Source organism: Acanthopagrus latus, chromosome 1, assembly GCF_904848185.1.
Source record: "Acanthopagrus latus isolate v.2019 chromosome 1, fAcaLat1.1, whole genome shotgun sequence".
Lineage (NCBI taxonomy): Eukaryota > Metazoa > Chordata > Actinopteri > Spariformes > Sparidae > Acanthopagrus > Acanthopagrus latus.
Window position 1 is genome coordinate 29,630,569 of NC_051039.1, and position 25,467 is coordinate 29,656,035.

General features: G+C 38.9%; 1 protein-coding gene across 1 annotated transcript in view; it reads right to left on the reverse strand.

The window, feature by feature from the left end:
* Positions 1–14,195: 14,195 nt before the first annotated feature.
* Positions 14,196–25,467, reverse strand: part of sorcs3 (sortilin related VPS10 domain containing receptor 3) — a 238,433-nt gene continuing 227,161 nt past the window's right edge. Inside the window, exons 25-27 of the mRNA XM_037115465.1 lie at positions 21,348–21,453; positions 20,342–20,502; positions 14,196–18,433 (exon numbers count right to left, since the gene is read on the reverse strand). Coding sequence (XP_036971360.1) covers positions 18,375–18,433; positions 20,342–20,502; positions 21,348–21,453 — 326 coding nt within the window. The 3' untranslated portion in view covers positions 14,196–18,374. The remainder of the gene's footprint in view (positions 18,434–20,341; positions 20,503–21,347; positions 21,454–25,467) is intronic.

The window sequence follows — 25,467 nt, forward strand, 5'->3', positions numbered from 1 at the left end:
TTGTTGTGTAAGAAGCTATAGAACAACAAAGATTTAAAGTTCCAGTGTGAAGGATTTAGGGGATCTATTGCATAAATTATATTCATAATTATGTTTTTGTGTTTTTGTTACCTTAGAAAGAGCCTTTTTTATCTACAGCAGGAGCAAGTCTTCAGCCTTGATATAACGCTGGTTTTGATTTGTTTTGATTGGCGATTTTTGCCACCAGTCTGGTTTAAATGGGGTTGTCTAGTAATCGGAAGGTTCGAATCCCGGCTCCCCAAAGCTGCATGTCGAAGTGTCCTTGAGCAAGATACTGAACCCCAAATTGCTCCTGATGAGCAGTTGGCGCCTTGCATGGCAGCCTCTGCCATCAGTGTATGAATGTGTGTGTGAATGGGTGACTGTTGTGAGGCGCTTTGAGCGGTCAGTAGAAAGGTTCAAATGAATTCTTGAATCATTTTGTCACGGTTAGGGTTAGGGTTGCTCCAACACTGAGGCAGCACTGTTGTGTTATGTCTGACTATGTGAGAGCGGACAGTAAGTATTACTCCTCGGGCTTTATTTTTGCAGCCTCCGTGGCTTTGTGGCATCATAACTGTTCTACCAGTTATGATGCCACTGTAGCCACGAAAGTAATTGCTGAGACCTTGGAACACAGGGATGTTGATTAAAAAGTCTTATTGTTCAAACAAGTTGTGAGGGTCAAGGAGAGTGGCAAAAGTATCTATTACAGATATATCAGTTAACAAATCATCTTCATGGTATAAGGCAAATTCTCCTTGTTGAGGTAGAGAGTTGCTAATTGTCTGAAAACATGTTAGATTCTGTGTGATGAATCCCATCTCTTTAATGTGTGAAATATAGAAAGAAGAACCACAGTGTTCTCTGCAGTAGCTCCAGATGTCTCTGACTTAAAAATAATAGAACAGTGGTCACTGTCACACTATGACAGTTGTTAATCACTTCTTCCCCAAAACAACGACCCCCTGGTGTTTGTGATGATCATGCCTTTTCCCAGGGCAGTGACACTCGGATGTTTTCCTGGACAGTAAATGTCATCCTGTTAACACCTCAGATGAAGAGAACTGCCCCTCATATGACTTCCTGATCTGTGAACACGGACAACTTCCCACACCTGAGGTGAGAGGGAATCTCCCATCCTCTCACAGCCTGATGTCTTCTCTCTATACATTGATTTCTAAATCTAAAACTGTTTTAGTCCAACAATGGTTCCACTTTAAATATGACATTTCACCCTCTAAATAAATATTTCCACAAAAAGAGCCACACAGTAATGTTAAAATGTTTTTGACAAACTGTTAAACATCAGTGAACTGGGTCCCTTTCATGTACTGCTATGCAGAGTATGCACTGGTGGGTGTAACCTTATTTCAAGGTTTTTCTCTCTGCAGAGCTGCATACTTTCAAAAAAGCCAAACTCAACTTTTCCTTGATTGTTGTTGCTACCTCTAAACTCAAAGTTTATGGGGAAATAAATAAACCTCATGGCACGTTGTGTTTATCCTAGCTGAATGGGATTATAATGTATTTCACATTGGAAATCAGCCCCTGCTGCACTGTCTCCAGCTTGTTGACAACACAAAGTCGAGCAACAGCCAATCTTTAAATCATTCTGGGAAAATAAAGGATTCGCATTTCAAAATAACTTGGTAATGCATCTGCATGCAAGTAATGAGGTGGCAAGGATGAAACCCAAGTTGCAGCGTAAAGAGCTGAAAGATCTGCATACAAAGTGACACAATAGCTTCAGACAGTCTCCATATGGGCCTTTGGAGCCGGTAAAATTGAAAATGAAAGCACAGATGCTGTCGCAATACATCGGGGGATCACAATTCAACAAAGAGCCTTAGAACTGTCAGGATGTGGCAACAGGACTCGTGACTTGTGTTGCTGAGGAGAGGCTTCGTCTGACAGCTTCACTTAGTGCATCATCGCTGTTTTTATGGGAGACAAATTATCATATTTCATATGTCAGTCTGAAATGAAACGATGGCTGCTATCCGCTGGCTAAGGCAACAGAGTGAAGTGTTTTTCACTTTCAGATCTGTAGTCTTCTGTATGAAGTATTTTTTTTTTTTTTTGATTAAAGACTTTAATAAGTTTCAATCCATTTAGCCCTCTTAAAAGTAATCAAACTTAGCAAATGCCTCAGTATCCCTTATACTTATCTTTTAATGGGTTATTTTAATGGGTAGTGCTAATCCAAATATCTAAATTATTATCAAGATAGAGGAATCATATTGATGTTAGCCTCTCATCTGAAATATCTGCCTCATCTATCTCGGCAGCCATGCTCAACCCTCTAATTGGCCTGTGTGACCTTCTTTTCATAGCGCAGAGTCCAGCTCTGATGCTGCCGCTGTTAGCTGAAACTAATTATTTGAAAAAAGACATTTTTATGTCATCTTAAGCTTACTGGTATTTATCACCTTGTACCTATTTTGTTTTAATCTAGGTGTCAGATTCATACATTTTCTACACAGCTGATAATGATTGACTGTGAAGCTTGACACTGCAGTGGTTTTATTTTTGTGCTCTAATAAATCTAGCAAGATATCAGCTGGTGGGAATCATTAAAGTAGTCACTGCTTGAGGCATATTTACAATTGTAAATCATTTGTTCATGAAAATCACTATAATAATTTGCGGACAATGACATGGATGGCAAGTTAGCTTCTCTTGTTGAACAGTCTCGATGAGACTGTTGAGGTGAAATTCAATTGCAAGTCAATCAGAAATGTATGGACAACATGGTGGCCTACTTACCTATGTTCCTTACTTTAACTTTTACTAGAAACAAAATTTACAAAATGAACATCATGTTGTATTAAAGGAGACTTGAAACTTGATCAAGTGAGAAGTAGGGTCATTTTTTTTAGCCTACATAACCTGTACATACTTCTTTTTGCAATCGGTGGATTCCCTGATTAATGTGTGTGTGTGTGTATATATACATACATATATACACACACACACGTGCTATATATAAATACATGTTAAACATACATATATACATACAAGTTGATGTGCATGTTTTCCTATGTATTTACTGTGTCATTCAGTATGTGTTCCTCACATACATACTCATACAGTATGTGAGTGTCAAGACTAAAACCTTCAGTTAATGTTAGTGGAAATACGCGTGTGTGGGCTGTCCCACTTTAGTCAACCATTCACATCACAGCTGTGAACTGTACACTGAGAAAGCGTTATCCTTGATGCTTTCGTACCAGATTAAAGTGACAGTCACAATGATAGGAGTTTTTTGTTTTTTTTGTTTTTCTGTTTTTTTTGTTTTGGCACAGCTCAGTAGAAAACAATGATAAATATTCTAGCTTTGAATTAATGACAAATAGCCCTGGGCTAGCAGTTCCAAGTGATCAAAAATGCCGGCCTCTCTAACAGCTCTGACATGAGGTAGGTGATACATATTTATGATTCCCATCTGTGAGTATAAAATCATGAATACCTTTTCGTCAGTGAGTTTATTCACCCTGTCTTCATGGGGATCTTACCAGTTTTGTGGGGGGCAGAGATCACACTCAATGCATATTGTCAAGAGTTGTGAATAATGATTACTTAATTGCATGAATAAATAAGAGAGAACATCGTAATTTGTTTGGCAAGGGATCATTGCTCATATGTTATTCATATGGCAACTGATGCGGAGGGAGGCAAAGTTTCCTCTCTGTGAAGCCCAGCTTGGTTAATTGGGTATGAAGCCTGTTTTTGTGACAACATTACAAAGGTCAGCATTCTTGCAGTTTGCCTCACTGGCAGTGTTGTTTGAGCTGCTGAATATTGAAAGAGCTTTCAGTATTTTTAAGGTAAATGACACCGACAAATTAATGTTTTAGTCTTACTTTTATTATCCTACCAACAACATGTCCAAAAATAAATAATCCTATTTATATTAAAGATCTTACTAATCCTAAATATGTCCTAAAATAAAACAATGATGCTGTCCTATCATGTACCAACCTGATCTACGGAAGTACTCATTATAGATCTGCAACAAACAACAGTTAATAGAAGAACCACATAAGAACCACAATGTACTATATTATCATTTTCATTGTTATATTTAAATTCATGATTGTGAAAAACAATTGTGACTGAGCCATTCAGACTATTCCTAGTACTTCCTGGTTGCTATACATATAATGACAGGTAATTCTAATCATCAAGTCAAGTTTTGAAATGCAAAGTTTGGAATGTCTACCTGCATTCCAGAACACATTTCATTAGGCACTGAAAAGGAAATGTGTTACATGCATCAATATGCATCAGATAGTAAGCTAATACCAACATGTCTGTCAGCAGGGTTGTTTTGTAAGCACAAGCTCATTTTAACCCAAGACATAGCCATAGTCATAGCCTATAATTAATTAAAAGTCACTCCTACCGCTTCCATGTGCTCCTCCAAATCAACACTGCTTGCCAATTGAGGATCATGATGGCCAAACAGTTGGTCGAATATTTTTGTATTGGAAGCCTGAGCCTCTTATGCCTGCTTCCTTTTCTCTCAAAGCTGACATTGATGTGATCTTGGTGCTGTTGACGCACGTCTCTAGATTGATACACCAGGGGGCAAGCAAGGCCACTGGTCAAACAAATGTCCAACCAAGCTGTCCTTCGAAACTTTTGGGACGAAAACCACCAAATTAAATAAATGGTGGATAGCCTAAGCCATACATATTATTTTTTATATAATAAAACACTTTTCGGACAGTTCCATAGCCTAAGGCAAAATATGAATAGATAAAACATAGGTTGTAACTACTCAAATGAGCCATAATAGTGAAGTACAACCAGGGGAAGTGTTATTGCAACCCTGTAAGCCAAAGCATGTGACCAGCCCATCAATGCGGCGAGCCACTAGGATTCCTGGGGTGCGAGATTGCCAGTCCACCGCTAAATGTGTTATACCTTCTTTGTAATGTTGTTACAAATTCTGCCACCCTACATAGGTGTAACGAGTTAATGGTGATTTTGCACTCCACTAACCCTAACCCAAATAATAAGCTCCAACTACCTGGAAACTTAAATGTCACCAACAGTTTAAATGCCACAGATTTTGTTGCTCTAACCGCAACCATTTTAGGTATTTGGTAAGAAAAATAGACCCCTTTTAAAAGGTGGTAGTGAAATAAATGACACTGTTGTTCATACCTGAACAACCATTTAATCTTTGAAAATAGGAAAACGATGCTATTGATTATATTGAAATCACTGAATGACAATATTACTGTACCTGCAGCTTTAAGAATGTGTTATGCATAGCTCTTCAACTGACATAACTTAAAGGTGTATGTGTTATATGGAAAGGATTTTATTTAAAACATTCATAAAATGAATGTATTACCAACAGAATGTGAAGAAGCCACATTGATGACATCATGTCAAAGATATTTATCCTGTGTTGCAGAGATATCTACTAAATTTAGCATGCTAACTACTCTTGGTGATTGTCTGAAAGCCCCTGTACTTTTATTCAAACTTGTCATAAACAAAACAAAACTCACAAAAACAGTCTTGGTTTGACTTTTTACAATTGCTTCTGGTTTGGTTGAAATAATCAATTCATATACTAAAAAGTGACTATTTTCAGGCTCTACACGCTGTTTTCACACACTGCTGATTCACAACTCTCTTTCTTGTCCCCACCTGCTGTATCTTCTGGTCTCTGGAGTCACTGTCATGATTGCAGCTGCTGTAAATCCTCTGTACTGTAGCCTTTGTCTTCAAGCTGACCTCTACTGTGTTCAGTCCCAGTCTTCACAGGAAGGCAGCTGAGCCCCACCTTGCTGAGTCCCATTGCCCATCATGACCCCTCACCAGTTATCCAGGGTTGTGGTGCAGGCAGACACCTTTCCGCTAAAAAGGCCATTTAAATCTATAGCTAACTGTGCTACTTGCTAACAGCAGCTAGTTGCTACAGCCAAAGACAGCTACAGCGATAATGAACAGCAGTTTGTGCTAATGTGGCATGCTATAGTTTTATAGCTCCCTTCACATTCTGGCCATTTCTTATCAAATACAAATTTAAAGATAAAACATAACTTCAACTATACTTGCCATCTAACAACAGAAAACATAACATTTATTGATGCAAATGTTGCAGAGAAAACATAATTTGAAAACATTAACGAAACACGGACGTTTTGAGAACATATCACTTTGAGAAGCAGACCTTTTGGAAGGCTTTTGCAAGTTGGTTTTGACAATGGCATGTGTGCAGCTAATGTCTAAAACTAGGACAAGATTCCCCTTTAGATGCGGGACACATGATAAAAAGAGGTGAAAAGCAGTTTGCAAGCATCCTCCTGTTAAGGTAAGTATTATTTTCATTATCAGTTTTTCATATGATTTATGTTTTGAGACACACAAGGACAATTACAGTATCAAATGATTTATCACAAAGAAGCCTGAGCAAAAAACAATTGGAATCCATGCTATTTCTAAATTCAGCTTGTGAAGCTGAATATATCCAAAATGGGCTTCCTTTTTATAGTAAAATGTAATAAAACTCAACATTGCAGAAACTAATACAGCGGACTCCAACCTTTACTTGTTTTATCCCCAGAAATTGTGTTCTGTGCCTCTGTCCTCCACCTGACATGCAAGTCTATCAGTAACCTGCACCAAGGGTTAGAGTATGTGTTCAGGATTCTAAGAGCCCTGTAATACATTGTACCAGGCTCCCAAGGTGAAAGGGAGAGACAGGGGCCCGAGATTAATTCGAGCCCCAGTATAATGAGGCTGCTCACAGACTTCCCTAGTGAATAAAGACAAATGGCTTTTGTTTGTGCCAGCTTTTCCATCTTGCATTGATAACTCCTATAATTCCATTTCATGTCCAAGTCTCATCTGCCACAGCCAGAGAAAACAGCAAAATACTAAAATAAACTGTAATTGAGGGAGGCTTTTATTAAGTGACAGGGTATTTTCATACTCTGGTGAAAATAATCCCATGCGGGTGGGCGGAAGCAGGGAGAGTGGAGGACGGTGAATCTGAGATGACAAAGCTGTCCTCTCTCTGGATCGTTTTTATTGGGCACAACACAAATCTCGCTTCCAATCACTTTGCTCTTGGCTGAATGAACATTTGCATGCAAGATTCTTATGTAGGTTGCATCAAATGAAATATTTTACTCGTCAGGGTCAAGAGACATAAACAGACTACCGTATCATTATCACTGCGGTGATAATTAAAGCCCTGATCAATTAACACTCCAATTGCCCTATCGGCTGGCATATCATGCCTTAGTCTGCACGGTGTATAAGGTCAGAACCATCACACATAGGCAGGATCTTTCATGTCTACATATCGTCCTGAGCCTTACCCTAACCCCCTATAAGAGCAGTGATCAGCCTATTGTGGCAAAGCATGAGAGGACAGGTGAGATGCTGATCAAGACATGACAGATGTTCAATATTTAAATGACCTCAAAACGTATTTTCTTATCTGCTTCTAACTAGGGCACATTGGGAGCCTAGATAAATGCATGATATTCTAACATAAGCTAGTATACTTCTGTTGACAGAAATGCCAAATGTCTCCTTTAAATAGCTTGTTTAACCTTATGCTTTTGTGGTTTTTGTCACTGCAGTGTTTTACTACAGCAATTTGTTGCGCAACACTAATCTCCCTTTTGTTTACATCTGCTTCCCCATGAGATCACGTAAGAGTGATCACATGTCAGCCCCGCTACAGAGCCATGAAGCCGGAGTGCTGAAGCCACACACCACTAATACTACTTTCCTGGAGGCTGCACTTTCCAGACTGAAGTTTCAGGATGACAGTTTCAGAACCCTTGTTTAATATTTTTTGTTACACTTTTGAAGGGTTATTCCACCCAAATAATACTTTCTTCTAAGTACTTATAGTTTTAAAGACTTATTCTATGTTAGGGTGGGGGTGTATTTGTAGGACCCCAACGCAGACAACACACAGGAGACAGGATTGGGGAAACAAAAAGCTTTAAGCTTAAAAAAAAAAACAAAGATGTGCCACGAGGAACAAAAACCAAGTTGCAATTAAAAAGCTTAAACAAAGTGAAACAAAAAGCAAAGTTCAAATCGAATGAGAAGAAGAAACTAAAATCAGAAACTGAATTCCAAACTGGAGGAAGCACCGGAGCAGAATGCTGGGTGGCAACATGGGGAAAGGGAGATCAAGATGGAGTAAAAGGATGGGAAACGACAAGAGGGGGGACAAAGATTATATCCAGACACACTAATGACAGGACGAGGAACAGGTGGAGTGAGGAGGGACAAGGACAGTTGAGTAAATGAATGGAAAAACACTGAAAAGAGGAGCTGAAAAGTTAGACGAGACAAAAGAGGGCAACCATCTCAAAATAAATCAGAAAACCAGACAACATAAAGTGGAATTGTAACATTCCATCCAAATAATACTTTGCCTTGCAGTTCATCTTTGTTGCCAAATCTTGATATTTGTATAAATGCCAACATGTCCTGGCTGGACGACCCATCAACCTCTCAGGTCATTACACCATGACCCCCTCAGCTTCAGGACACATGCGCTCAAAATTCAACCCAACCAAATGATGAGCAATCTGTGGGTTGTTATTATGGTTCTCCTAGACTATCTCTCCACCCAGCTACATATTCCATATGTGCAGGGAATGTCCCGATGTGACAGATGACGTGGATAATTATTTAAGACACACAAGGTGTACTGACATGCACAGGTATATAAGGCACAGGTGTGTATGATCACTGATTTAACTTGATCGACATATGATTCTGAGCAGCGTCGAGGTGGAGAGATTGTCTCTTCACTCAGGGAATCATGGTTACAACATAACCCACAGTTCTCTGAGACTATCTCTTCACCCAGCCACGTATTCCAGATGTGCAGAAACTCTTGTGACATCTTGTGAAGAACCACAGCAGTCTTAGAACCCAATGCCCATCAACGGTGCTCAACGCACACAAGCCAATGGGCTTAGGCCCGCGCTTCAAATGAACTATATCAAATGTGTACAAACCCCTGCTGCTGTCTGCACGGGTGGAAGCCATCTAAAGCCTCACTGGATACCACAAGATGCCAAGGCCAGTGACTACAGAGGTGAATTAGCCGCTCACGCTAGCCTACACAAGGCTAACTGACTGATTTTGCCTTTTATTTTCCTGCATGATTTGAAATGTTGAATAAGCATTTTCATAAAGCAAACATATTTGCCTAACCCTAACCCTTTTTTTCTCATGTTGTTAAAAGTACTAAGAACATGAAAAAATATATATCAGGGTAGATTTAGAACAGAAAAAAATGTGGCAAAAAAAGTCTGATTAATTGTGAGTTAACTATAGACAAAATGCGATTAATCACAAAAAGATTAATCATTTGATAGCCCTAATATATATATATATATATATATATATATATATATATATATATATATATATATATATATATATATATATATATATATATATATATATATATATATATATATATATATATATATATATATATATAGACACACACACACACACACATATATATATATATATATAATATATATATATATATATAATATATATAATATATATATATAACAACTCTAGTTTCTGCCAACAATTAAGTCAAGGACACAGAAGCGAGCACAACTGTGCAATACATCCATGAGGAGGACTCTTATCACCGCTGACAGACTCAGCATGTTCCACTGTTTCATATTGACAGTGTTGAATTCCACAATGGAGCAACATCTGATGCATCAGCGGGGACACAACGCAACGTTGTGCTTGAGCTGCCAGAAAACCCTTGAAAAACCTACAACCAAGAAGCAACAGGAATCCAGAGAGGAGCCTGTTCTTATTATGTCATCTGTCAGGTGGGGACATTCCTCATACATAATGAATATGTAGCTGGGTGGAGAGATCAAGAGCCTCAAGACGATAGAGAAACAGAGATCATTGGACAGAACTAATACAATCCAAGAGCAAAATGGAAAATATGTGGCCCTGGACAGAGTACACTGTAGCAGCCTACTTGCCAAGAGTACCTGACCCAAAAAAGGGGAGAGCATTGGCTAAATAGAGATTGAGCAAAACCTGGCAGTGGAGGAAGGCCAACAGAGACCAGTGTTACCACACCACAGTTACCTTGAAAAAGTAATCTGATTACTGATTACTCCCTTAAAAGGCAACTTGTGCTTGTTTTAAAAAGTAATTAAGTTAGATTACAAGTTACTTTATTAGTTACATTCAGCCTTCAGATTTCCCTCCATCTCTGCATACTCCTTCTCCAGGCAGGAAGAAAAATATATTCTGTGAGGCAGCACGGCAGTGATAGTAATAGGGTTCCTTCAGTTATGGCACTAAACAGGGCGAGTCAACAGAATTAAAGTGCAGCATTTCCTCTACAACATACCGCCCGACCAACTTCTTCAACTCTCCCCCACTTACTTGTTTTGCACCAAAGTCCAGCTTTTGTTGTTTGGGTGGTGGAGGACCTCCTGCAGACGCCGAGGCCGTGGCTTTGCTCGCAGCTCTCTGCTTAACACCACCTGGTGGGACTGGCTCTGTAAACTTAACTGTGTTGTGCTGCGACTCCAAATGTTTCTTCAAGTTTGACATTGTGTTTTTGAAGGATGATAGTACTTTGAGTGTAAAACAAACCTTAATATTCTCATCTTTAGCTGACACAAACTCAAAATAATGACTGTATTTCCAGCTAGAAAACGTGCATCTCTCTCCTCCCTCCATTGTTGTTTGTGTTTGTGTCGCCGCTTGGTGTTACGTGTGAGTTGTCCTCATGCTGAAAACCTGACTAGCTGCATATGTGACATCACTCCCCGAGATGCAAGAAGAAAGCAAAAATGTATATTTTTACTAAGGAGAATGACAAACATAATAGTAAAGCACAGTGACTTGAACAAGTGACTTTAATCTGACTACTGGTTTGGAAATATTAACACTGTAGATTACTTGTTACTGAAAAAAGTGGTCAGATTAGTTACTAAGTAACGCCTTACTGGCATCACTGACATAGACGGACCAGAGAGGAGAGGTCGTGTTCTCACAGTGACCAGAGAGGAGTGGATACAGAGCCGCACTTTCCAACTTACTGCAACATATAGAATGCCACTGCAAAAACTAACTTCAGAATTCAATTCAATCAACTGATCTTTTCTACTTAACTCAATGTTAAAATGCAAATTTTAGTTGTTTCAAGTACATTTGTAGTTTTATTTTAGATCTCTTCCAAGCTATGGGTTATTTTAAGTCTTTTGACTTAAAATGAGGAGTTGAGTGAATGTGCTGTACAGAGTTCAATCAACACATAGAAATACTTTACTAAAGACACGTAATCAACATATTGGTAGACTTCCCATCATGCGATCTTTCAATCACTGGTCGACCTGCTCTACCTGCTGAGCTACAGCCACCCCTGCAGTAACACCAATTCATTTTAAAATATTAAAGGAAAAAAAAAAAAAAAAGACTTTCTCCTTAAAGTTAATAACACAAACAGCCTTTGATTCCCTGTCTAAGCTTTAACCAGTTGGTGTGTGTGTCATGAAATTAGACATCTTACAGCAATTGTGTAAATCAGAAACATCTGCATGCTTATTTTCACCCATTCATGTTTCATTGTTTCTTTCAAGGTGCTGTGTTTGTGACATGATATTTTAAGGGGCCATGTAGGCTAATATGTTTCAAGCTGCCAAGTTTCTATTTAACGGCACTTGCTTAAAACACATGTATATTGCCATTTTGCAGATAGACAAACATTTCAATAAAAATATCAATATAATCATATATAAGTTAGAGAACTTGAGAATAAATCAATGTTGCACGTTTTATTTGCCAGTTTGTAACAATAAATTCAATACATTGTTTGTTGCACTTTTTAAAAATAGTTTCACCCTTTATAGTTAATAAACCTGTCAACCACATAATGGTCTTCAGAGTCCTGATGAGGAAAGGTTTTTGGTCAGTATATGCAAACCACATTGAGATTGATACAGAGGCTTCCTGTCAAGATGACATGGTCCAGTCTGTCAACAGAGACTAAAGACTGCCATCAAAAGTAAGTGACTTAATAAACGAACACTTGCCTGTTGTTTTCTTCCCTCACTCAGCAGGAGGTGTAATACCAACGGTACAGAAGTTGTCAGACAACTTGCAAGACTGCACAATGCTCACACAGAAATGGTTGATTCATGAGTAAAATTGGTTGAGGAACTGTTGTGTGCACATTTAAACCCATAATCCCTCTCCTACTGTTTTTTTTTTTTTTTCTTTCTCAACATTTTTCTTTCAGTTTTGGACAACGTTTCAATTGTTTCTGACACTTACCTTTCAAAGTTCAGTAATTGCTTAGCAATGGGAACACAACAGAATGGCTTAAAAACAGCAGTCAGATAACTAGACTGGTTGGAAACAAGTTAACGGTTAAGCAGCATTGTCAAACAGTGTTGAGGATGATGCAGAAAGTGAACACACCCAAACTGTTGGTAGTAATCGCTCATTGTTTAGGATAATTGTGCACAGACAACTAAGAAAAACCATGTTGTGGTCGTTGGTGGCTTATTTTCTCCCCATGCAAAACCAATTAACCAGTCAGAGCTTTGTAGGTATGATCAAAAAATGGGTCTTGAGGGAGCTTGAAATATACAGTATATACATTCTTGATAATCATAAAAAGAAAAACAGCCGCTAAAATGGTATCAGGCATGGATGCTAACATCAGGGCTTAATTTGTGCTGGATCCTGCTGCAACACGATGTTGAAGCTGATCCCAGCCGACACAGTTCATCACAGGGCTACCTCTTTTGTCGCTATAAAATAAATGTCATATAATGTTTAATGTTATCTATCCTGTCCTTTAATTTCCCAAAATAACTTGTTTGTCTGCTTTGCAGTCATTTCTGAGTGGTCATGTCACGCAGTGATGCCAGCAATTAAATCTCTGAGTTTTGTGCATGAAACGCAAGCTAAGATGGCATGGGATTTATGCTTTAGGTGTCAAAATATTTTTGGTATATTATTGCAGTAAACCTCACAAGTACGTGGGTGTTTGTGTTCAAGATGTGAGTGTGTACTGTCAAGAGTACTGAAATGTATCTGAGGCAATTGATCAGACGGACAGACAGAAAGAACACATCGCCTTGTTTGGTTTCTTAGCCTGCTGTTTTTGTAGTTGTTTGTAGATGTTTTGGCCCTAATTGCATTTCCCACCATTGTAGAGGTCCACAAAGAGAGGGGAGAGGAGTCGATGGGGGGGTTGGAGTCAAGAACACAGAGAGAATGAGAAAGAGAGAGCATGTGCAAACAGTAATGTTAGTCAGCTGTAAATAATAATGAATGTAAATTAATAATTCTCAGTTTTTTTAACGACATTATAAGTTCTGTTAAATGTTAGCCCCCAAGCCATGTCCAATGTGCTGCAGACACTGTGGATTTTTGATGTGTTTCCTCCTGCACCCAGCGCCCTGTCTGTATTCTGGGACCTTTTGATTTACAAATTAAGCACTAGCTAACATAATAGCAACAGGTTGTTGAAGGTCAGCTTACAAAATTGACTAATGTTACATTTGCATGTCATCGTCAGTTGACACCATCTGTTGGGTCAGTCGCTCCTGATTCACAAGGACAAAAACCAGTTTAGTCCGATTATCAGGCTGCAGCAACAGCATGAACAGCAACAGGAACAACGTACTTAGCTTGTGTGAGCTATATGCTGAACTTACTGCATGTATGCTAACATGTATTGTCAAGGACTAAATATACAATGTCTTTTTTTTTAACAGCAAACAGGTGCCTATGTGTACATACACTATATGCTCAAGCTCCTTATTCAGAAGTATTCATTAGACATTAGCCCTAGTCTTGATAATAATAAAAATGGGATACTCAAACTTTAACTGTGACCTTTTTTGCTAAACTACTGTAAGTCTACAGTACCTGATATTGTTCAAATGAGAGCTGACACAATGGCAATGTGTTTTGGTTGCACCAAATCGTCTAAGAGGTGCAGGAAGACAGGAACAGTGTTGGAAGTTTTCCAACCTCTTTGCATTCTTATATACAGTAGATTGGTTCATTGAGTCATCAGACGAGCAGTGCAATTTGCAGAGAGCGTCATCTTCTCTTCACCCTTCAGTTCACAAGAATATCATCAACCAGAGAACAAATGTGCTGATGTACAAAAATACATTTATTTGAAACAATTTCAAAATGACAGTTTCTTTACCGTAGAAATATCGAAATAAAGATGAAACAGGACATTACTAATGATGCATGCATTGTAGATTTGTGTGCACTGAAAAAACATTACAACTCTTTTGCCTTCCGAAATCTCATGAAAGCAAGAATCTTTTTTATCATTTTTCAAGTATGCATTCACCCCGGGGATCTGGGTCTTACATTGTAATGTGGCATTTAACATATCAGATGAGACAGCAATTTCCAGTGATCAAAGTGGTGACTGAATGATCAATGAGGACATAAACAGAAGGAAAATACCAAATGTATGAGTTCTTCTCCTGGTGAAGTTCCATTCTGTCTGTGCAGATATAAAGCAGAACGTTTTTAGTAGCTGTTCTTTACTCTTTACAGACTTTTAATGGAATGTGTCATTTTTACCCCACAACAGCTGCTACAGAGCATTGTAGCCTGGTTATGCACCAGATTAGTCATTATAGATTCTTTACTATTTCAAGAGGAAAAAAAAGGAAACAAAATGCAACAAAAGTATGATCCGAGTTGTGCTCAGCACAAACTTTTTCATTATTTCTGTCTGGTTCTCCCAATTCTGTTCTGCTAATCCAAATCAAAGTGACGCCATCAAAGCCCCCCCACCCAAACAAAATCAAGCCGAGCAAACAACCCTTTGCTCATGACATGTGTTGAATACAACAAAGCTATACAACAATCTTTGTTCCCTGTGTGTTTTGTCTCTAGTAACAAGGCTTGGCTGTTGGGTTTAAGATGAGACTGCTCTGTTTGAGGTAATATGTGATTTGACACCCTATATGTCTGTGCAGTGTTCCCTGGCCCCTCTTGCTACTCCTGCAAGTGCTGTTTACTTGAGCTGAGCATTATGGGTAAGCTCTGCATGGCACATCTTCCGCTTGGTTTTCCAGTTCTCTCTGATTAGCATCACGCTGGATACCATGAGGCTGACAGTAGCCGACCCGAGGACACTCCGCTTTTACAGAGCTGGACAACGCGGCGTTGGTGGAGAGTTGCATGCTGGGAGGCCACTGCTCACTCATTTAGTACTAAACGCAAAGCAGTGAGTGAAGTGTTGGGTTGTAAAAAGAGCGGTACCAGGAAGAGTGAATTAATTACATTAACACAGCTTGATGGCGCTGTGTGTGTTCCCTGCGCACAAATTGTTCCTGTCTTCATATTTTGGGAGAATAATCTGCTTCTATCAAACGACAAGAAAGAGGGCGTATTTTAGCTGTGTAGAGTCAGCGGAGGGCACAGAGTGGGCAAATAATCCCGTGACAACCAACAAATATAAAACACTTCTACGACTGCATGGAGCAGACACCCCAAAACCCTGAGCAAAAGACCAAGTAAGAAACACTGCACCAAAGGGGCTCATTCCAACTTACTTTACTGTCCAGTTCTGAACAAAATAATTAGGAGAAATTTGATCATACGAGCTCTTTGATATTCTATATTTAATATAAAATAAGCAATGTTATGTTTCTTTAAAATATCTTCATTCAATAGGGCAACTTAGAGTTTGGGTTTGATATCATTAGGTGTAAATGTGTGCAGCTACATTCATAAAGAGCTAAAACTCAAATATTCAATTTAGATCTGTAACTACATTATGTTAGCTGTGCTGGCAGAAACAGAAACTACTCAATCCCAAGACTGGAGGTCCCAATTAATAATTATATGAATAACGATCATACAGTTCAACAGTAAACGCAGCTTATTACAACCAATGTCACGTGTCTAGATGTTAGATGGCACCGCTGGCACTGTGAGGGTGTAGCAGCATAGCAGCATAACATTAAAATCAAGCCACAATACATTTAGACTGATCCGGAGGTCGGCAAATCAGTGCAGTAGTATCTTTAACTTGAAAACCAATTTCCAGTTTGTAATGGTTACTTTGTACACCCCTAATACATAATGTGCAGTACACATGTTTGCATCTGAAGTAAGTCATTTTAACCCAAACCACAACATTTTCCAAAACTTAAACTAAGTACTTCTCTAGCCTAAACCATACCAAACTGTGACAGTACCATGCAACAGTCATGTTGTACTGGGAACAGTGATATAGTTAGTTTTGGGAGTCACTGGCAGTTGAGATATTGAGTCTACTCAGGTATGAGGATGTGTTCAATGGACAGATGTTTCTTTTATTTCACACATGCTCCTCTCAGGATAAAATCATTGGAGCCCTTTTAACTTATCATCTTTTCATTTGCCTAAGACTTATGACCAAATGTCTAATTAATTAATTCATAAATAAATGTATTCCTCTTAGCCTCAGCTGTACTTGCAGGTAAAAGGATGCACACCTACAACAGTAACAACTCTTCTTCCCCCATTAGTGTTATCAGCTTTTGACTGAGTTTAACTCATATTTGCCAAACAGGAGCTTTTGCTTCTTGCTTTGCTAACAAATCCTCCACCATTGTCTTGTCAAAGGGCTCTCCTGGCACTAAACTAAACCTAGTGTTTGTTGTCTGACCATTGATTTTTTTAAAATGCATAATGGTGGTGGGGCAGTGGTCGGGTAATGTTACTGCCATATAGGCCCGACCACAGTGTAATACCAGGAACACAGACTATCACAGCAAGCCTAATTCAAGGTGTAAGTAAGTTATTTATTAGGAAAAAAGAGTTGCACAAGTTTGGCAAAAACCAATGTGCATACAGATGTATACTTCTGTATACATATATTTGGCTAAATATAAAGGAAAATATGAGCAAGAGTGCTGCAAAGTGTCTGGCAAAAAAAAAAGAAAGTGTAATTGTATTTCATCTGTTAAGTTATTTAAGAGTAGGGGAAAGAAGATTTGCAGTGACCTTTAAAAACATATACAAATGCAAGTTTGCATTTTGTATGTTGATAATAAAATACAAAACTACATTTTCAGAAATATTGCACTTTCTTGTCGTACTTAATGCTGTAGTGGCCCTCTTAGTGTGATGACAATACCAACAGTGGCCCCTAGATAATTTGAGTTTGAGACCCCTGAGCTATCAGAAGCCAAACATACATCTATTGTTATTTAAGAAGATGCATACATGAACTGTAATTTCACATTTCACATTTTGAAATGAATATCATCATATTTCAAATAAGTGAACATTCTGAATTTGATCACTGGCTGCCACATCATAATATTCATTATAACTGATTCAGCTTTTGTTGTGTGGCTAAATCAGAGCTTTCAGAGGCAGGATGTAATCCATTTATGCTAACGGCAAAACATTTTTAAAGTCTGTCGTATATGTAAAAGTGTCTGGATATCTATTGAATATGTCTAATGAAAATATAAATATATTGAACATGATCATGTTCACGTTGATCTTTTTTTATTTTATTTCCAGGGAAATGGAGGGAAGTTAAACCTGTCATATACCAACACAGCTCTACCTGCGTTAACAGATAAACCCTTTCTACTAGATACATATTGCCCAACAGTAACTGAAGAAAATGAAACCAAAAGAGAAGTCTGAACAAAATTGATTGGGCTTTTTTTCTTTTTGTTGAATGAATAGAAAAAAACTATTTACAACACTTGCTTATCTACAACACAGAAATTGTGTCCTCAAAAAGAACATGCACAAGTCAAGGACCTAAGCAAAACAAAGTTGATTTCTTTAAGTAATTTTTGACTTTTTCACACACTTTCAAAATAGACCATTGTCAGATCTTCTGTCGTTGCCATGGTACTCAGACTACGAGCATGTAGAAATGAATGATATATACATTTAACAGAACAGATGATAATATTGTACATTTCAATAATATTCCCTGTTTGACTGAAGACTCAGACATTATAGTCTATATATAGGCGGAAATGATTTTCAAAGCAAATTCCTTAAGAAATTTACAGAACTCTTCATAGGTTTTGACGAACGATATTTCACTCTGCAAATGAATGTTGTTATGTAGCTTATACATCCACAAAACTGGTAAGTTTTGCCAGTAATTACAATGATCTCATTGAGTAGATTGACAATTGCTGCGTGGATGTTGCTGAACGAGGCATCCGTGCAACCGTGCTGTATAAATGAGGTCCCTTAGAAAACTATTAACATCAGTTGTGTTGAGAATTACAAAACAGAAACAGAGAACCCCGACACTGTAACACTTCGCTCTGTACATGAACTGTCGCTCTCCGGCTTTACACGCTAGTACAGTTTGGAATCTCCCTTGTGCTCTCGCAGGCATTACCGACTCCCCCTGAGCAGAAATAAATGAAAGAAAAGAAGAAAACAAGGCGAGAACAAAGACATTTAGTTCAGCATCAGCACTTAAATGCCTGTGAAGCAAATAACTTATTTGACATTGGAACCTCATGCTAATTACTCTGAGGCTGTTAAATAGCATAGGGATTATAAAATGACCCGTTATTAAAATGTCTCGCTTTATTACGATACCCTGAATATAATGAATGGGCACACACGGAAAGTTTCGGGTTTGAAATGTATGATTGCTCTGTTGTATGTCACCAAGATACAGGAGAGCGGCAATTAATATACGGCTCCATAGTGCTCTCTAATGAATGTCCTTCAGATAATGCACAATGGTGCAATCACTTCACAAATGAAAGGGGAACTTCACTGATTTAACAGATGAAGGTCAGTTTATTGGTCTAGAGTATTACATAACCAATAAAAAAACACAGTGTCTGAAGTGTCTCGGGAGCAGTCTCCCTAATGCAGTCCTCTGAGGCTGATGATGTCATCAGGGTTATCTTGGCTCAAGTGTTCATACTACAGATATGTGATAAAAGTGGCAAGTAGAGGCCTTTAACCCAGCAGGGATGGTCTGATGAAAGGCCGGCATTAGGGACAAAACATCTCCTGCATGTCATTGAAATATTTGTCTTCTGCACTGATTCCTTTTAAAATCTCTATAAATACTGAATCACTGGAGTCACCCTTAATGCAATATGCCCATTTGGGCTGGAAGTAATTGTTATTTTAATCATTCATTTTTTTGCCTTGATTAGTAAAAACTAATAAAAAAAATCATGAAAACATTGCTCTGCTGTTGACAGATGAGGATACAGTATGAGGATACAGTATGAGAGTCAGTAAAAAGCACTGCTAACCTCTCTGCATGGGTTGCTAAGCTCACAAAGCACCTCGGTACTGTTGCTGGCCGTCACAGTTTGTGAAGGGTATGTATGGCCCTGCTGCAGATGTGTCCGTTGGAAGGCTGCTGGTTAGCAGCGTTTAGCAGTTACTTTAAGAGCAAGTTAAGCTATTTGCTGGTTAAGGCAGGCCAGCCAGAGGCCTGCAGAAAATACTTCCTCCATAAAATATGATCTAGCTTCAGCCAAATCGTTAAATGTAGCTCTAATGAAGCATATTTGTCCAAATTATAAAGTTGTGCTTTTGTGCAGTAATCGGTGTGGCCAGGCCACTGCTCTGGTAGCATCCATCTTTTTATACATCCATGGCAGCATGATGAAAATTAAGGAAACTTTCATTTGACTCAGAATTATAATATGCCACTGAGTGCAGGATGAATCATCAATCAACTAGTGTTGCTTTTCCAGGAAGTTATTAAATCTAAAATAGCATTAAGAATACCTCCAAAACATAGTTTGCCATTGTTGGGCCTGATACTGTTGTATAGATGAGGTGTATGCGACATACACACTTCAGTATCGATCTGGACCCCTTGAACCTTTTGTGTGATCAAATTATGTCAATGTAACTGCATAACTTCTTCTGTTCCATTCCATCTAATAACTATAATTATATAAATGTGGATGTATCCAGAGTATTTTTATTTTATGTTTTCAGTACAGCACTATGGTCAGCATTTTAATGCGCAGTGTGTGACCAGATCAAGCTGCTGTACGATTTTATGACTCCTTTGCTCATCTCTGAATACTTAAGCATGCTAAAAGGAGATGCCAATACTCTGTATGAAAACATAATTCAAATTCAATAGGAAACGTATGCCTGGGGGGTAAATCTGCACTGATTTATTGCATCTTTTATCATGTTACTTCAAAACCATCTGCAAAACAAAACAACCTTATCAAAATACATTTTGAGGGAACGTCTGTCAACAAATAACCATTCATATTTAAACATACATCATTTAATGTTATTATGAAAAGGCTTCACTTACGTTTGACCCTGGCATCCAGTTCCTTCTCCATGAGTTCTTTGGATGTGGAGAACTCGCTCAGAGTGATTTTAGGTGTGCTGTCACCCTGGCCCACCGAGCCAATCATCTCCTGCTCCTTCTCCTGGTTCACCTCGGCGTATATGTTGATCCAAGGTATTTTTCTAGTGATTTGCAAAAAGAAGAGTTTGACAAGTGATCCTCAGAACGATGTTAGAAAACTTGTGGTGACGACTTTTAGCGGAAAAGTTCCTGTTTCTATTAGAGTGAAAGCTAATAAGTCATTCATAACTCTGAAGGAAGTATCTCTGCAAAGACAAACTTCATCTCCACCCACATATAACTCACCTCAAAGAAAGTAGTTCTGTCAGTTCCGTTTCCTAGTGCTATGGGTATGCCAACTTTCAAAGTCCTTGTGACTATAATTACACCTCAGTAAGTAATTTATAGGCAAATTACACTAACACTGCTATCTTTTTTCCATCTGCATTCATAACACAATATACATCTTTATTTAGTCACTATCCAATTTATTTGCAATTACTATTCATTTTGGTTATTAATTGCTCTGTTTTGTCAACTGTGAGATTTTGTGAAAAATGCATCCTCTTTAGACTAATGGGAAAAAATTCATATCCATAATTAATGACAGCTTTTCCATTTCCCTCCAACTTTTCAAGAGAATCATTTTGAGTATGAATAATTTATTCAGCAAATAACAGCCGAGGCACAGCAACTGCATATTAAACCATTTAATGGTCATTTTCTCTGCATTTTATGGCTGATTGCTGCATGGGCCTCATGCATCCGTAACACGCTAGAAGGATTTACAACCTCCAGGGAGACTTGTCAAATGAGATTCCCAAACTTGACGGTGATGGATTTGTCGAGACTGCGCCAATCAGGTATCATCAATAATGGGTAATGGATAATGGTAATGGATATATACTAGGGTTCTATATGATCATGCTCTATGTGCAGCAGGTGGAAGTATTACAGAGATGCGTACCTCTTGAATTTGTAGATGAGGAACACTGCCAGGCCCAGGAACACCACTGATAAGAGCATTAGCATGGCTGAGCTGCTGTGTCTGGGGTTAGAGTCCACCAAGGGTGCTGTGTGGAGAGAGGACACCAACACATGTAGTACATTGACACGCTGATGAGAGTTACTGTGAACTATCCCTAATGAAATACTGATTGCACAGTGTGATGGTTTTAGAAAAATGACACCATCTGCGTATAGATCAGTTCCCTACAAACCTCACTGTGCTATTCAGACTACCATTGGGCTGGATTTTTTAAATAACGGCACAAAGATACACTTCTGCAAATGCGCAAACGCAACAGGCAATAGGCATTGAAGTGCCAGCAAACACTGGAATAAACACAACAATTTAAATAAAATAACTTTTAAAAGAAGGAGAGTCATAGAAACTGAGGAAAAAGCATACATTTACATTTAGTCAATGGGGACGGCTGGTGTTGTGTGAAGTCTGTTCCCCCGTTAGTATGTGTTTGTGCTCATTACCGGGACACAAGATGGTTCATAAACAGCAGTAAGTAAAACAACTTCCTCACTTATCAGTGCAACCAAGTGTTTTACTTTTCATAGCACTGAGATATAGATATTATTTTTTTTTTGCTTTGGATAGTAGCCATTCTGCTTACACTAGCCATGCTTCTAATATTGCATTTGCAACCACAAATATTAACAGGCGATGATTCAGTGAGAGTTGGTAAAGTTAAACGGTTTCTCTAAGTAAAAACAAAAAAAAATATTTTCTTATCTGGCCACTTTGGAGTTGTTAGGACCTCACCACATGGTCCTAAAAATAGAGAGGCCTGCATGTCCAACTAAAAGCCTAACATGCAGCCTCCAGACACCAGCAAAGCCTTCAAACAAAGAAAAGTATGCCAGTGGTACAGCAAATCCCACCTTGTTGTGAGATCTAAAATTCTCATCCTCTCACCTGAATGCACCATACTTGTGCAGAGCTCTTATGAGTCAGAGAGTTTAGAACTGCAGCCGCATTATGTTGCTTTTCCATTGTAGCGCGTTGCAGGCGGAACCTGTGGCTTTCTCATGTACAGCAGTTATTAAAAGGGAGCAACCAGGATCATTTGGATTGTATTTTCACTTTGGCCACAGTCTTCAACTGAACGCAGGATCAGTAACAGCTAAAGCAAAGAAATATCCTCAGAGAGAAACAGACCCCTGCTGATCCCTTTCTTCACCCGAGTCGAAGCCAAGAAAAGCCGCTGTCAGGCCACTTGTGCTGTGTTCAGACCAAACATATCTCAAGTTATTTGTGTGATTACACACAAAGTCAGCGACAAGACATGATATATACTCCAGGTGTCTCAAATCGCATGAAGACTGCGTCACGTTGTTCGTGTGTTGAATATACTGAACTCACACAGAATTTTTGCAAAGCGAAAGCAACGTCAACTTCGCTGATGTCCGGACATTCATGATCAACAATGGAGGACAGGATAATAATCACTTATGGTGGCCATTTGTGGACATCCACAAGCTATCCCATTAGAAATGTACCAAGGCCTTACAAATAAGGAGCTGCTGTGGGTCGGGAAGTGAGCCAGAAGGTCAGACTACCTGGTAAGCTTTTGAAATACGTCTCAGCACAGCACAGCACAGCACAGCACAGCACAGCAGAGCTCTTATCGATCTGAACTCCATTCAGGGAACAGGCATTTTAAAAATGATGAAACATTAATTATAGTCATATCACCGAGAAATATCTTGGTTGTTTGGTTCCTACCGATGTGGTTCATGGCTATTTTAATTCACATCACTCTGCATTTCTATCAAGGAAATCATCAAAATCCAGGGGAAGGTGATCATGCCTGAGTTTGTCCAACATCCTCTGAGTGACAGAAAAGCGAGTGGTGTGTCTCCCCACAGTCGTTATCTCGGTGCTGCGCTCAGAGCAACAGCTCGTCTAACTTTTATCCCTCTCCATGTCTCCTCTCTACTAACCCGCATGTACACACGCCTACACACATCCAAGCACACACTCTGATGAGCGAATCGCTTGAAGTTTACTGTGCCTCCATGCCATTGTTCTCTGAGACACCTGTGTCAAGGCAGCGCGTTCACCTAACTCAGAAAACAGGGTTCTACTCTGTCGATGCCATCCTGAGATTTTAAAGGAACATCTTGTTCCAGTCTCTCGGTCACCTCTGCTGAACAGCCCCGGCATGACGCATATGTCCACGTCCACCATCTTGCCCCACTCCATCTCTCTCTCTCTCTCGCTCTCTCCGTCTCACTCACACACACACACACACACACACACACGACAAATGCTTGCTTGATGCCGAGTGTCACTGCACTACTTTGTCTAGTTTTAGTTGCTGTATTTCTAATTTTTACAAAGATGTGGACCCCAGTCATTGTGACTTCTTGTGATGACTTGCAACTTGACTTAGAAGTTAAAAACTCTTTGTTGTCATGATTGTATGACTACCCTGTCAATCAAGCTCTTCGCTACCTGGCTTTTTTTCTAAAACCCCCACACTCTAGACGACACGCACACAAAGTATAACAGATCATGTCAGCCAGCCACTCACACTGTGCTGAGAATCACTTTCAGACTGAAACATTTCATTTCAAGTGAAGGAAAAAAGTGAAGTGCTGAATGTGAGACCTGCTCATCAAAGATGTCTGACAGCCAGATTACAGCTTCATACTTTGTCATTTGAAGACACATTTGGATTGTGAGGTTTCTATGTTCTGTGAGGGGCTGAAGACAGATGTTAGCTAAGGTTAGCCAGATACAATCTGTTCTTTCACAACTCCTAAGCTAGCTAAAGTTAGCCTGTTATGACAATCTGTTCTCTTAAAACTTGCTGGTGGCTGGTGCTGAGACCCACCGACACAACTGTCTCTCAGAGGCTGTAGCTGGCTGAAATTAGCTGATATAAGACAGTGGTAACAATATCATTAACTGTAACACAAATTCAGGTTGGATACATTGGCCAGTGGTATTATTATTTAAAAGTGACTTAACTTTTGACTTGATTTGCCTCAACTAAGGACTGGACTTGACATAACCTGTTACTTGACTTGACTTGCCCTTGAAAACATGACCCGGGACTTGCTTGAGACTCAGACCAAATGACTTAAGTCACATGTCTGTAGTTTGAATATAGATATTTGTTTATTGAAATAATGTTTTGATAGCTATGCACATTTTAAAGCGAATATCACTTTGAGACTATTTGGCAATTTGGTCCCTGACTCCTTGCAGGAATCACCCTGAGGATGGAACTCTGAACTGGATTTTATATTGTATTCCTGTATTATATATCACATTGTTTTTGGTTTGTAAATGGGAAATTTTCATACCCATATTTATAATTTATTTAATAACAATATATTGGTACACTGTTTAGAGTCACACTGTTTATTTGTGTACATACTATGTATATACAAGATACAGTATACAAAAAATCTATTTCTTTACCATTATTATTGTTTATTGTTCAACTGAACTGTCCTTTGGCTGCTGTGACACACAAATGTTGCAAGAAATTCTGATTTTTATCACTTTAATACTATTAGTCATCAGTCAAATGGCTAATAACCAATCCTGCCTGACCGGTGTACTGACAGTGTAGCATTAACAAGCTGTAAACACAACACTGAAACGTTATCACCTTTTACACTGATGTGGTGAACTTGATAGTAAACAGATTGGAGTCATGTTTGTCCCACATTGTTAGTCTTTTAGCTCTGTTTTTGGTCTCCACCAATGATTTTGGGAAATATCTTCCTCTTTAGCTGCTAAATGCTACACTTTGTCCACAAGCTAGTCTCCGACTGTGTCTGTCTTCTGTCTGGTGCTGAGCAGGCAGTGTACAGTAATTTTTAAAGCTCTGTACACTTAAAACAGCTGCCGTCAAACAGAGAGCTGTTGTTTGTTCTGGTTCCCTCAAGCTGCAAGCTGTGTGCATCTCACTCTCTACTCTCGCTTTCCTTCACTCGCAATAGCTTCTCTTTCTTCTCCTGTATTCTCACTCCAACTCCTCTCTGCTGGACCACTGCAGCCCAGGAACCTCTCTTTAAGTATTGTCACCACCTTGGGGCCTTTTATGAATTATGTA